The sequence below is a fragment of the Anomalospiza imberbis genome, chromosome Z (assembly GCF_031753505.1).
Source record: "Anomalospiza imberbis isolate Cuckoo-Finch-1a 21T00152 chromosome Z, ASM3175350v1, whole genome shotgun sequence".
Lineage (NCBI taxonomy): Eukaryota > Metazoa > Chordata > Aves > Passeriformes > Viduidae > Anomalospiza > Anomalospiza imberbis.
The window spans coordinates 2,215,456-2,229,837 of NC_089721.1; the positions used below are offsets into that span (position 1 = coordinate 2,215,456).

General features: G+C 45.0%; 1 protein-coding gene across 2 annotated transcripts; it reads right to left on the reverse strand.

Moving 5' to 3' along the window:
- Nucleotides 1-733: 733 nt before the first annotated feature.
- Nucleotides 734-14,147, reverse strand: SLC14A1 (solute carrier family 14 member 1 (Kidd blood group)). Of its 2 annotated transcripts, none has more exons than XM_068177459.1 (9): nucleotides 13,990-14,147; nucleotides 8,720-8,882; nucleotides 7,810-7,999; nucleotides 7,268-7,396; nucleotides 5,919-6,111; nucleotides 4,152-4,299; nucleotides 3,429-3,563; nucleotides 2,466-2,515; nucleotides 734-1,472 (listed from the first exon to the last, which is right to left on the reverse strand). In XM_068177459.1, the coding sequence occupies exons 2-9, from the start codon at nucleotides 8,865-8,867 to the stop codon at nucleotides 1,296-1,298; spliced, it is 1,170 nt and encodes a 389-aa protein (XP_068033560.1). In that variant the 5' UTR covers nucleotides 8,868-8,882; nucleotides 13,990-14,147; the 3' UTR covers nucleotides 734-1,295. The 2 variants fall into 2 exon arrangements, with proteins under 2 accessions (XP_068033560.1, XP_068033561.1); XM_068177460.1 differs by lacking the exon at nucleotides 13,990-14,147 and adding an exon at nucleotides 11,047-11,153.
- Between the last annotated feature and the right edge of the window lie 235 nt (nucleotides 14,148-14,382).

The following is a 14,382-nucleotide window of genomic DNA, read 5'->3' on the forward strand; positions in this document are numbered from 1 at the left end:
GGTCAAGGCCTGTTGAGGTGACCCACACTGCTGGGTGCAAGGAAAGCTTCCCTCTTCCCTGCCTGCTTACCCTGGGAGCCTGGGCAGAGGTGGCACATGGCTGGTGTCCTGCAGAGCTCTGCTGGACTGGTCCTCAAATGTCCCCTTCCCACTGTGGAGCAGAGAGAAATGGCAAAGCAGCAGCTTCACAGAATCACAGAAATGTTGCCAAGGCCACCACTGACCCATGTCCCCACGTGCCACACCCTCAAGGCCTTTAAAACCCTCCAGGGATGGGGATGCCACTGCTGCCCCAAACAGCCTGTTCCTAGGCTTGATAACCATTTCTGTGAAGCTACTATCCCCAGTAATCCCATCCAATTTAAACCTCCCCTGGCACAGTTGGAGCCATTTGCTCTCCTCCTGTCCCTGTTCCCTTGGAGCTGTCCCTTGGCTGTCCCCTCCTGTCAGGAGTCATGCAGAGCCAGAAGGTCCCCCCTGAGCCTCCTGAGCTTCAGCAGCAGGCTGGGACAGTGCAACATTTTGCTGTTTGATATTCCTGGGCTGAGTGGGACAGTGTAGGGAGAGAAGTCCAGAAGATCAGTTCAAATTAGTTCTATTTTTGTGCATTGACTGAACAGAGCCGTTTTATTGCATAGGAAAGGGACAGCAATGACTTTCTTTGCTGTCCCCTCCTTTGCTAACCCATCACCAAATTCAAGTATTAAAAGAAATCATGAGATTAACACAAAAATCACAAAAATCAAGTCTATCTTATGTTTGTTGATTGCTAATGAACATCTCTCTCCACTGGGTTTCAGAGGTCCCTCCAGGTAGAATTCTTCACAACCTGTTTTCTACTTGGCAAGGAGTGCTCTTTATTCCATTTCTCTGCTACAATGAAACTCTCTAAGATGTCTCCTCTTGCTGTCATAGGATGTTTAGCCATTAATTTGAAGTCCCCTCATTTGCCGAAAGATGCTCTATTTCTTTATGTCTGATTTTGGTCTCTTCAATTTCATAGAGAGATTTTTCTTTTCAGCTTAAAAGTCATTTTCCCATTGCTTATAATTCAAGTGTCTTTTCAGACATGTGTGCTTTAAAATCATAACAGGTTGATCTTGGGAAAGGTCCTTCCAGCACAGCCCAGTCCTACCTAATAGAAATCTTCTTAATAGAACAAACAGATGTGGTGGGAAAAGTCTCTCCACCACAGAGGGTGGTGTTGGACATTGTAGCACACAAATCACAGTCTGTTGGGCAAACCCCTCGTGCTCTTGCCTTAAAATCTGCTGAGTTTCTCTCTTCTGGGGTCTCTATGCCTCACAGCAAGACCTCTCGTGTTTCTTCATCATCAGATAATAAGCTCGGTTGGCTTCTGGGTAGGTGACTTTGGAGAGTGGCAGCCTGCAGATGGCAGAGTGGCTGGTGGTCATCAGCAGGAAGGTCAGCGCAGACAAGCAAAAGGGCCAGGTTCCAGATGGCACCCCAAACTGCAAAGAATAATAACAAACCACCTATTTACTACGTGTCTTTCCTTTATTGGGGTAACACTCAGAGCTGGCCGCCTTGGAACAAGGTTTCTGGAGGAAGTCTGGACTCGGTTTTGCACTGAGTCTTTCCTGAGGGAGTCTGGGTTTCTTTATGATGTCTTGACATTGTGCATCAGCCTGCAACATCTACCAGCTCTGGTGACAGAGCTACCTCATCTGCCATGGGGAAGGTTTCTTGGACATGAGTTAGGAGAGGGTGACAATGAGACAGGGGAACAGAAACATTCATCTCTTCCCTGGGCTGTGGTACTGACTGACTTTTAGCAACTGAGAAAAGAAGTTAACCTGAATTTAATGTTTCTTCACACACGTGCAGGGCCCTTTTTCCAATTGCTTCAGGCATGAAGGAAATATCTGAAAGAGTGGAGATGTTCTAGCAGCCTTCCAGTGCCTAAAGCAGGTCCAGGAGAGCTGGAGAGGCATTTTGGGCAAGGGCCTAGACAGAATAAGGGGGAATGGCTTTCCCCCTTAGGGTTAGATTGGATATGGGCAAGAAATTGTTCCCTGTGGGGGTGCTGAGGCCCTGGCACAGGGTGCCCAGAGCAGCTGTGGCTGCCCCATTCCTGGAAGTGTTCAAGGGTAGATGGGGCTTGGAGCAACCTGGGACAGTGGAAGGTGTCCGTGCCCATGGTAGGGGGTGGAACTCAGTGAGTTTTAAGGTGCCCTTCAACCCAAACCATGATTCTGTGATCTTATAAGTGCCTAGAGCTGAGCTGTGGAAGTTCATGCAAACTCCAAGGATGGAAAGAGGCAAGTGATGATTCCAAGTCACCTGCTCCATTGGGAATCACACCAACCACCTGGGCATATAGTAACCTCTCTCCCAGACCCTTTCTGCCTTTGGCTGAATTTTTCTCCACATCTTGGTGTTTTGCCTGACAAGCCAGGGAAATTCAGCATTGGAAATCAGCCCTTAGTTGATACACTACTTACCACAGACAACATGTGGGTCACTGCTGCTCCCAGGTAGGCACTGAAGAGTGCTGTGGAAAAGGAAGGCAGTTCCTGGTGAGTTCAGTTGCTCATGGAGTAGAACAGCAATGACAAACATGTCTCCTTCTGCCCTGGGTAGCTCAACCAATGATTATGACCCTGTCTGGGCAGTACCCTGCTAAACCTCTTCCCGTGTTCCCTCCAACCTGGAGCTTATGGGAGGGGCAAAACAAACAAACAAACAAACAAACCTGGAGTGATGAAAAATGTTCTGTGGTATCACAGGCTTTTTGAAAAATGCACTGACATGGAAAGTATGTAGCTTGATGGATGGGGTTAAATAGGAAAATAACCTTCCCACTCTCATCTGTCCTGCCTTCAGGGCTTGAAGGTGGGTCAATGACATACAGAGCAAAATCTTTCTTGTATGAGCACTGAATGAGCAATAGTTTCACTCCCAGATTGCTCTGCTATTCAAATTTCATATGGAATTGCCTTATAAATAATTCTTCAATCCTGCTGTGTTGCCCAGCTCATGCCTTTGATCCATTTCAAGAGAATGGGGAATGTGTACTGTCTAACTAGAGTAGAGCTCCATTCTTCTCAAAGATTAGGCATGTCCTTCTTCAAAGAAGAAATTTGAGCTGGTATCTGTGGCTGGAAAAAAGCCCCCATGATTCATCCAGCAATGAGCGAACAAACACGATTAATGACTCAAAACAAAGCATCTGATTTCAAAGACCTCAGTTAACACATGTGTCCACTGATCACAGCTCTTTCTCTAAACACAACTCTTGGCCAAAAATGAAAGCACAGAGTGGCTCCAGCAGCCAGCTCCACCACTCATCAGCCTCACCTACACCCATCTGCCTGCCCCAAGTGCCCACCTGGCTCCAGCCCAGCTCTGCTGCAAAGGCATCCTGTCTCACCTCCAGGGAAGGTGAAAGCCTGCCGGGTACCTACCGCAGGCCATGGCCAGGAGGTGTGTCTGCCAGGTGAGAGCCAAGAACATGCCCCCGATGGCAGCGCAGGACAGGGAGCTGTTGTAGCCCCACAGCCCCGAGTAGATTTGGTTGAACGGCGTTGCTAAGCTCAGCCCTGGAAAATAAAGTCGGGGAAATGTGTCATTCCTTGGCCAAAGAGATAAAAGCGGTGGAGAACTGGCATGAATCCAGATTTTCAAAGGTTCTAGCCAGCATTTGTACATGGAGCTGTTTGTAGGCATGTTGCTAGGGTCCAAGGGAAGCATGGCAGAATTTTCCTGTTGCTGCTGAGCTGACTTTGGTGATTTGATTTCAACAGAACACACATGAGTGAATGAGCCTACACGTGAACCTTAAATGAATCCCTGAGGCCTGCATGTTCAGGCTGATGGCTATGACTTTCATTGATCTGCCCCTAAACCCACCAGGATACACCCAGAAATTAAGTATTTTGTGGTAAAAATTAATCTCAGCACAACAGACATTTTTTTCTTCTGAAGGTTTCCACTGTCATAAAACAAGGTAAGAGAATAGGGAAGTCAATCAAAAGAATTCTTAAAACAGAAGTTCAAGTATGTTTTGTTTCCAAGCAGCCATTCTCCATTGGGTGAAATACTTGTGGCTTTAATTGCTCCACTTATTGTAGTTCCTGTTTTATTCTCCATGCTTTTGTATAAATCTGTGGCACAAGCCAAATCATTACCTGCCAGCATCCCCACTGCTGAGCCGATCACTGTGTGGACACAAATGAGTGGAGAGGAGATAAATAAACCAATCAGGAAAATTCCGCCAGTCCAGGGATTGTCACAACCATAAACCTGGCCCACGCCGACTGGGATGGATTGCAGAAGCTGTAGAAATTAACAAACCAAACAAGACAATTTGTTATCAACTTGGTAACTCTTTTTGGTTTGTTTTTAAACCTATTTTTCTTGGCCAGGCTCACATTTGGCATTTGTTGGATGCAGGCTTTCTTTTTAACTGAAACATTTGGACAGGTCTCAGGAGACAGCAGGGCATTTCCACAGGGTTTCCCCTTCAATGAAAATGAGTCATGGCTTGTTCCCTTGCCCTGAGCTCCTCTGCCAGGTTTTTGCTCTAAGATCAAAGGTAAAGATTTTGAGAAAGGGTTTAATCATCCTCTTTGCATGTGCTGCTGACTGGACCATTTTTGCATATCCACAGGGACCATGAGAGTGAACTTAGGGGATGGTTGGGAACCACTAGAAATAAGAGCAAGAGTTGCTGGGCTGGTGGGACAGAGTCCAGCCTGGTCACAGCTTAGCGATGGTTTTGAGGCACCTTTCTGTATACAGTCCCTATAAAACTATGCGCCACAGTGAATGTTCTTTGAGAAATGTCACTTGTGGGTTTCTATTTAGTGTCAATTAACTTCCCTTTCTTAATCACTCCCTGGGAACCCCTTAAAATAATCTGCTGAGCCTTAGCAGAAAATAGTTACTTTGGTATCTGTATTGTTTATGGTGTAATCCAGGAGAATCAAATGTTCCCTTGGAAAGGTCCCCACTTGAATATAAATTAAAAATATGTGAATGTGTACCTGCACCTAAGTTTTTAACCATTCTAACACAGTAATATTTGCTAGCTCATGTTTAATCAGAAAAATGAAATTTTATAAACAGCCTGTATCTGAAAAATTAAAATTACCCTGTGAGTTAACTGGAATTCTCAGCACAACCTTAGCTGTGGGAAGATGATCAGTATATGCATAGAAATAGAAATGGGTAATTAGATTCAAGAGAGTATTTGAAGATTATAATCTATGCACTTGGATCCAACTGCACAGGAAAATGTCCTTGTTTTCAAGCTGTCAAAAATGTACATTCCTAGAGTAAAGCCTTATATTTTGGATAATAATTCTCTTATAAATCAAATTTTGTACTGCCAGGCCATAATGCAGTAACAAAGGAGGTAAACTGTTGGAGCCAGCCCAGAGGAGGCCACGGAGCTGCTGCCAGGGCTGGAGCCCCTCTGCTCTGGAGCCAGCCTGGCACAGCTGGGGCTGTGCAGCTGCACAAGAGAAGGCTCCAGGGAGAGCTCAGAGCCCCTGCCAGGGCCTCAAGGGGCTCCAGGAGAGCTGCAGAGGGACTGGGGACAAGGCATGCAGGGACAGCACACAGGCAGTGGCTGCCACTGCCAGAGGGCACGCACAGGTGGGATATTGGGAACCAGGAATTGCTGGCTGGGAGGGTGGGCAGGCCCTGGCACAGGGTGCCCACAGCAGCTGTGGCTGCCCCTGCATCCCTGGAAGTGTCAGGCCTTACCTTGGATGGGGCCCGAGCAGCCTGGGATAGTGGGAGGTGTCCCTGCCCATTGCAGGGGAGGGTATGAGATGACCATTTCAGGTCCCATCCCACCCAATCCATAGGAATTTATAAAGGAAGATGACACGTTTCTGTAGTATTTTTAATTGTAAATGAAGAGGACTGTCACCCTTAAGGCATCCTACCATTGTGATTTCAGCATCTGCCCAGGTGATATTCGGTGTTGCGGTTGCAGGATGAATGAGAGTTGTTGGGAAGAAGAGGTTGTGTGGTCCTGAAGCAGCCAGGTAGAGGGTCAAGGCCAAGTTGAAAGGCAAGGTGAGAACAGGCAGGTCCCACTTAGAGAAAACCGCACTTAAAGCACTGGTGAAAATAGGGCTGAAAGAAGAACAAAATGGTCTCTCTAGAAGCTTGTCACATGGGCAAAAATCACACCAGAACCACATCCAACTATAAACCCAGCTGCAGAAAATTTGGTCTATTTAAAACAAACAAAAAAACCAAACAAAAAAAAAAAAAAAAAAAAAAAAAAAAAAAAAAACAAAAAAAACACAAGAATCCAAAAAAAACCCTTCTCCTCCTTCTACCTGTTTAATTTCCTCAATCTTTCTGATCAAATCAGAGACAGAAAGGGTCACTCCATAAATTTCCTACCCCTCCAAAGGCAATTATCAATGTACAGATTTCTGTCACGTTATGTTAGTACGTATGGTGAATTTGGTAAACGTGAAGGAGACAGGATCCAGTGCTTTAATGGAGCTATTCCCCAGCTCAATCTCAGTGTTCACCTTTTCTTTGTAGCACCTGAGGTGGACTGAGACCATGATACCCATGCTGGGTCTGAGTGAACTGTGAGCTGTGAATGTGGCTGTGTGCCCTTGCTCAAGCTTGTGCATCAGCAGTAAAAGCTGACATTAAAGTGACTGTAACACCACATGAAATTCAGGCAGACAAATTACATGTGTGGTTTTAGCAGTCTGCAACTAGACATTTTGGGGTCAAAGACCAGGTTTCAAAATTTTTTGCTGGCCAAATACCTAGCAGATTATGGTGTCATACATACAAGTAAAATATTACTAGTTGTTTGTTTTGATTAACGTCAACCATCATGTCTTGGGACCACTGAACAGCTTCTGTGCTTGGAGAAGTAAATTTTCATGACATTTTTATATGGTGACTTAAATAGATGAAACACTTGTGGTTGATGATGGTAGGAAATAGTGAAAATAATGTTCCTCTTGAAACAGAAATGAATTGATGCATCACAGCAATATGACTCACATTCAGAACATTGAATTACACATGATCAGCCACTGATTTTTGTTTTCCCCACTGGGATTACTTGTGATTATGTGGTTATTTTTATTTGTTTCTGGATTACATCTGAGCTTAAAAGTGTAAATAGCAACGCAGATCTAACAGTACATATGTTGTGTTCCATTTCCACTGCTGGCTGCATAGAAATGCAACAGCTCAGTCTCACGTGTGGGGACTCTGGGGTTGGAGGGAGAAGCAGAGGAACCATCAGTCTTACCAGGTCATGGACACCAGTGCCACAGGCAGGAGGAGCCACCAGTTGTAGTCTCCATCAGCAGAGAAGACAGCCATCAGCAATCCCACCAAGACCCCGTTGTATCCATACAGGCCTGCTGCTATGGCTGATCTGTGTGGAGGGAACAGCTGTCCTGAAGTCTTCTCCCCAGAGGATGCTTTGTTCACATCAGCCCTCCCTCTCACCCAGCTGTGGCTCTGCTTGGGGATGACCTGCTGGAACTCATCCACCGAAATTTAATTTCACACACTTGGATCAGCACCTACCCCTTCTGCAGGTTTGTCCAGTGTCCCTCTGCACCAGGTGCAGCTGCTGGGAGGATCTGTCTGGTCCTACCAGACCAGATACATGCCCAGTCAAGGCTGGATCACACAACCATAGAAGGTTTGGTTTGGAAAGAACCTTAGAGACCACCTTGTTCCAACCCTATGCCATGGGCAGGGACACTTCCCACTAAATTCAGGCTTCTCATCACATAAGTCAGCACTGAAGTGGCCACCTGAGGGGGAAAAGGATGGACTTACCTGTCCTGACCCAGAATAAGTGCTGTTAAAGTTGAGACAACTGTTCCCACACATCCTGTGAGTGTCCACCACGGGTTCTGCAGCAGGAGGCCGGCCAGAATGACCAGCCCACTGAGGGGATTGTTGACAAACATCACCTGGGATATCCCACGCAGCACCCAGTCAAGGAGCTGGATCATGAGAGGTTTGTCTGGAAAAGATCAAATTCAGTAATAAAACAAGCCCCCTAAAGTCTGCAGATGGTAATGATTTGGGATGTATTTTTGAAACTCAGGAAAAGTTTTGGCAGTGGGACTTGGCACCACGACTGAAGCAATGAATCAACAAGACTGTAAAACCTGACAGGGATTTATTATGGTCCACAGTGAAAGCTTACAGCTGGAAAACTGAGATGAACAGTGAGAATGCCAGAACCCTGTGTTATAAAGTATCCTGGACCAGATTCATATGAACTAGCTAATTTATGATGTCTGTGGCTCAGATGGCAAATCGTGTGTGTATCCCACTGCTGATTTATTACAGGGACCAAACACACCTACCTATGTGTAATTTAACTTCACAGTGGCATTAGGCTTGACAGAAACTGCTCAGCTGAAAGGACATGGAGTGTTAAGAAGAATGGCAGAGTACAGAATAACCATCCAGGGCTATGTTCTGTAGGACCAAATTCGCTTTGTACATGGCATGCTGGGAGGTAAATGTCATCTCAGACATCCTCAAGATTTAAGCACTATGTGGATCTCTGCACAAAGCTGATTTTTTTCCCCTACAAAATGGACATAAATCAGGGTAGAGGTAGTTTCTATACTGCTCTAACTCGAATCACATCACTAAGAAGTTAGTTATTACTCCTTTGATGTACTTTTTTTTTTGGAATCCGCTGTCATTAGTCACAACAAAGTAGATTTACCTTTCAGCCAGGTTCCAAAATCCTTCATGTCACCAGTGAGGTAACCCACAGCTCTGCAGAAACTCTTCCCACCTGTGCTCAGTGGATTTTGCTTCATTGGCATTCTTTCCCCCTTGGTTTCTATCTTGACATCAACACAGTTTTCCATGCTGATGTTCTGAACCTTTGGTAAAATTCAAGGGAAAAGAAAAAAAAAGAGAGGTCATTAAAAGGCCTCTTTCTGATCCCTGTTTATTCTCTTTACCACATAACTGCTCACCACATGTTACTTTGGAACCAGAAAGAGGAAAATCCTTACTATGAACACCTGATTCTTTTGTGTCCATGAGCACATTCCCTCTTCACGTTCCCTGTCCTCCCAGACTTCCACACAGTTAAAAGGAGTCTCATTTATTAAGCTTGTCTGCTGCTTAACCCATATTTCTAGTTTGAATTTATCCATCAGCCATCACTAATAGGCACCTAAATTCAGTTTTATAATCACCTATTGGGATCAGCTCAACCTTTCTCCTGAGCAAGGGCTTAGCCCGGGGCTGCCCATGGTGCCTTATTCCATTACTCACATGCATTCATACATTCCTTTTTCTCATCTGAGCTGCACTTTAAGCTGACCAATCTTTAGAAGTACCCAGCATTGATTCAAGAGTTTGATGCCCAAATTCACAATTCTTGCTTTCCACTCTGCCTTAGTCATGCTGCTTTCTTCTCTGCTGAGGCAATATTGGGCACTGCATGTTAGAAGCTGTAGTAAGAAACCCTCAGAGACTAGTGAAAATACACTTATTAAATTTACCAGGTGCTATAAAAAGTTTAAATAAGGTAGGGGACTATTATAGGCCCAGCAAAGGTGTTCAGGCCTAAATAAGGTGTTTGGGGGGCAGGACTGGGAGATGGGGTCCCTTTTGGGACACACCCCCTTTGCATAAGGGGTTGCTGGAGTAACCTTTGGCACCTCATACAGCCTAGACAGCATTATTCAGGCACATGGATCAGAGGCTTACACCTAAAACCAGTGCCTATAGCCAATTCATTGTTTGTCTAAGAGCTAATTCTGAATATGAAGTCATCAAATAAATAAAAAAACTCTGTTTCTGGAGCATACTCTGTTTCCTGAACTAATTCTTGGTAATTATCAAGTAAACACCAGACAAAGTCTGTTGTTGTGTGAATACAGAACCAGTGGTGCTTCAGGTCTCACTGGTGAGTGCCAGCTTGTGCAAGAAATAATTAATTTATATTGGGAGCTGATAGTCTAAACAGGATGATACAGACATATGGGTCTTGTGTTAGTCCTTGACTCACTCAAAACTTTATTAAAGGCCTTGTGAACAGAGAGGGGAGAGAACCCAGAGCTCAGAAACACAGGTGCTGAGTGCTTAAGCTGCTTCACCCCTGGGCATTGCACTTCCAGACCCTCCAGTGTGGTTAAGCAGCTCTGAGTCTGTGTAGGGGAAAGACTGGTTAATGCACCATTGGTTAATCCTGGCCAGTTTCTTACTCTTGTGGTACTGGAGGGATGCTGGTGACATTTCAGGAAGCAGTAAATATTTGCTCAAACGATAAATGGACATTTTTCTGCCTTCTGGAAGAGCCCAGCTAATAAAAGGATAGGTTCCATATGAGAAGCTGATTACAGGACCAGTATATACAGAAAAGTATTGAGTTTGGCTTTGTGTACATGAAGATAAGGGCCTGGAATAAAAAGGCTAAGGAGGAAGAGGAGGAAAACAGTGGTGCTAGGGATGGTGTCTTGATACAGGAAGGCTTTTTTTGGGTCTGTTATAATTCACTACATTAATTCATTAGCCTTTACTTTTTTCATACTTTATTCTGGAATAAGTGAACTGAATGTACTTTCAGTTAAATCAAAGTTTCCAGCCAAGATAAATACTCTCAGTTTGGTGAAAACGCATTTACATTTTCCTTTTAAAGGATCTCCCTCTTTAAGCAGCTTGAGCTTTCCCTTTTGCTAACCCTAAAATGAAGTGCTGCTGCAGTGCAGAGCTATGCTGTGGGACTCATGCTGGGTGTTCCCCTGCAAGCTGAGTGAGGAGCTGTTTGCACCCAGGAGTCTGCAGAACGGGGTGTAATGTGCACGTGAAGTGCTGGAGTCACTGTCCAGTCCACTTGTACAGTGGAGATAAAAATGGATGAGGCTGAGAGCCTGAGTTCACCAAAAAATTGATGTATTGCTTTGCCATATAAAGGCATGTGTGAGCTGGCTGAGTGCTCCTCTGCCCTGGGTTTCCACGGGCAGAAATGAAGCCAGCTCACTGCAGCTGGCACGGCAAAAAGACCAGGTGACCTGGTGAGTCACTTGCACTAACCTGTCTCCAACTTCACACCCAGTGGATGCCCAGCGCATTCCGGAGCGTTCAGAGTCACAGAGGCTGCGGGGTGGTTGTGGTTACCTCCCGTCCTGCAGTGCTGCTCAAACTCGTGTTCATTGTGTCACAGAATCACAGAATACTTTGTGCTGGAAGGGACCTTTAAAGCTCGTCTATTCCAACCCCTCAGGCACTCCCGTTTGATCTAGGGATGGGTCTCTCTAGAGGGACCACAGGAACTTAATCTGTTCAGTAGAGCATCTGGTGAGTGACAGGACAAGGGGCAGTGGCTTCAAACTGAGAGAGGGCAGGGTTAGATTAGACATTAGGAAGAAATTGTTCCATGTCAGTATGGCCCTGTCAGAGATTGCCCAGAGAAGCTGTGGTTGGACCATCCCTGGAAATGCTCAAGGCCAGGCTGATCAGGTCTTGGAGAAACCTGGGCTAGTGGAAAGTGTCCAGGGGGTGGGACTGGATGAGCCTTAAAGAGCCCTTCCAACCCCAGCTATTCTGTGATTACTTATGCTAAAGCAGAATGAAACCATTATTGAACAGCCTCTTCACCTGCAGAGCAGCCAGGTGGGAAGTGGGTGTAGGCCAAGCAAACCTTTGGTTTAGGATGGGGTCTTCATGAGACAGAAAAGACCCAGATCCAGCCCCACTGGTTTCATGACTTCCCTGAATCCCATCCCTGGCACTGTGTGAGGGCTGTGTCCTGTCTAAGGGGATTTTGCTGTCACCACAGCCCTGAGGCTTGTCCCATCTATTCAGAAACACCAAGTATGAAGGACTTGCACTACTTCTACTTAGTTGTCCAATAAGAGCATAAAGAGGTAGTGAAACACTTGGAAACTGGCACCAGCATAAAATTTTTTAGGCATTTTTAGTGATGTTACAAAGCAGTACCTACCATACATATGCACAGATAAATAATTTGTTAACAGATTAAGTTGCTTCAGGGAGTAGGTGATAGCAGGTATTTAAGAAAGGAGAAAATACAAAAGGTGTCTTATCTCAGAACTGTGGATATGCTCAGAGAATTTTAACACAGTGATGTCTGAATAATAATGCAGAACTGAAGTGTACATGTTCTGATGGGGATTTCATATGTGCTGGTCTGCAGCAGGTCTTTAGAGGACCTGCAGCTGAAGTTATGCAAACACATGGTTTTCACTGAAAGCGTTATTTTTTCTTAGTGCACAAAGCAAGGAAATGGAAATAATTGCAAAAGGAGTGTTCTGCTGGAACAGACTACTTGGCTTCTACAGGGGTGTAGGTTTGGGTTTGGTAGTTTCTTTTTTATTCTTGCTTTCTATTATTCTGGGAAAAAAGTTTTTTAAAAGACCAAGTCCCGTTCTCAGACAGACAGTTTGGAGCACACTGCCTCATCTCACATAAACTCTCGAGAGGTTTATGCAAACTCTCAGTACTGGTGTGCAACTGGTGCGATAAAGGAGCAGGAGCAGCACCCAGGCAGAGCCAGTCTGAACGCACTTTTCATCTCAGTGCTGCAAGTGCAAGTGGTTTGTAGCGTGCTGTAAGTGCAACTATTGGAAACCATTTTCATGGGAAGTGAGAGCTTCCCATGAAACAAAGCCGAAAACACAGATGTTTCTCTTTCATGAAGATGAAATCTCCACAGCGCCGAGATGTTAATCTACCGTGTTTTTTTAATCATCCTTTCAGAGTTAATAAATGTCCTGTAGCAAAGTACTGACGTTATGCAACCCCGTGTCTCCCTAAATCAATTTTCCTTCCACTTGTGTACACTTCCTCCCTGTCACGCCATACCCACGGCATCTCAGTCATGCCTCGTTAAAGCTGGCCCTGTGCTGGGGCTGCACTCCTGCAGCATCTGGCCTGGCAAATACTCCTTTATTCACCTGCTGAGGAGGAGACAAGCCTGGCCACAGGTTGGTTTTGTGTTGTGCATGCTAAGAGCAGTGTTGTGCTTGCAGCTGGGAGAGGGACAGAGTCTTTAGTTTGGCTGATTAATACTCCAGGTAATGGGCGCTTCCAAGCTTGGACATGGGGCTTTTACCTGTGGAAATGCAGCAAAGTTATCTAGTGCTTTCTCTTCTTTCTGGAATTTTCCTCTCTCCCTGCCAAAATCCAGGTTTCTCTGAGGGTTTAATTTATAGTGAGGTATTTGTTTGTGCAAGGACCCAAGGACCTGCTACCGCACAATCGTAGCCATTGTGTCTTGCATTCTCTGAATTGTTGCTGTGAAGTCTGCGGGCAGCCAAGCTCTGTGAGCAGCCTGTTTTTTAGAGGAATTCCTGCATCCAAGCACAATAGGAGGAAAGGGCCAGACTCTCAGCAGCTCTAATTCCAGCACAGCCCATGTAATGTTACCAGGGGTGTAGTAAAGCTGGATTAATATTGTGTTAGGCATAGGAACACACACAAGCGCAAGCACCATCCTTGAAACAGGTTATAATGCACTTGACCCTCACTGGAAGAAAACAATTCAGGTTCTCCCATAGAAGATATATTTCAAAGTGTTAGTTCAAAAAAAGCTTACCCCTCAGATTCAAATATTCATTAAGCTCACGTGCAATTCAGTGTTCAGAGACCTGTCTCTCAGGGACAGAGAAATACAGAGACATTATCTCATCAGCTGTGTATTATTACTATCTGGGCATTTTCATTTGGCAGAATGGAAAGGCAATAAAAAGAAATGTTCTGGTTATTTATTTTTAGAATTTATTTCTTTTCTCTATTTCCTCCAAGGCTCAGCCACCTGGGCTAAGCAGTACTAATAAATCCTCACCCTGCTAGAAGATTCTTGATAACTGATATTCTTGTACTCCTCCTGAGCCTCAGCTGCTCTCCTTCAGCAGGACTGCTCAAATGCTGTTTGCCAGGTGTTTTGAGGGAGAGGAAAGACCCAGGTAAGTCAGTAACAGGGTGCATTAAAAGGAAAGAACAGAGTGCTCTTACCTCTCAGACGAGCTCGGGAGTAGCTGTAGGTTTGCTGGTGAGGCCAGAAGGAAAGTAGGGAAAAAGAAAATGTCCCACCAGCTTATATAGGCTAGCATGGCTCCTGTCCTGATATTACTGATTTGTTTCTCCTCCCACTTAGTGAGCTCCAAGTGAATGTTAAGAAAGTTCCCCTTTGAATACTCCACCTTTCCTCTTGCTCTGTCCTGGGTCTCTTGCCAACAATCTATCCAAATGTCCTGTTTCCTACTTTCCTGCTGTTTTTTTTTTTCCATGATTTTATTTTTATTTTTTCCTTTTTCTTAAAAAAAAATATCTCCTTTGAGTTTGTCCTTTCTCCTCCTCTATCACTTAAAAGAACAGAAGATTTTAAAATGGACTCTCAGTGTACCT

Bases quoted from the DNA above. Each gene is read 5' to 3' on its own strand.
- SLC14A1 (XM_068177459.1), bottom strand. From the start codon at position 8,867: ATGGAAAACTGTGTTGATGTCAAGATAGAAACCAAGGGGGAAAGAATG. The intron at 7,397-7,809 runs GTAAGTCCATCC...CCCTCCACACAG, and splicing joins CTTATTCTGGGTCAGGACAG to ATCAGCCATAGCAGCAGGCC. The intron at 1,473-2,465 runs GTAAGTAGTGTA...TATTCTTTGCAG, and splicing joins TGACCCACATGTTGTCTGTG to TTTGGGGTGCCATCTGGAAC.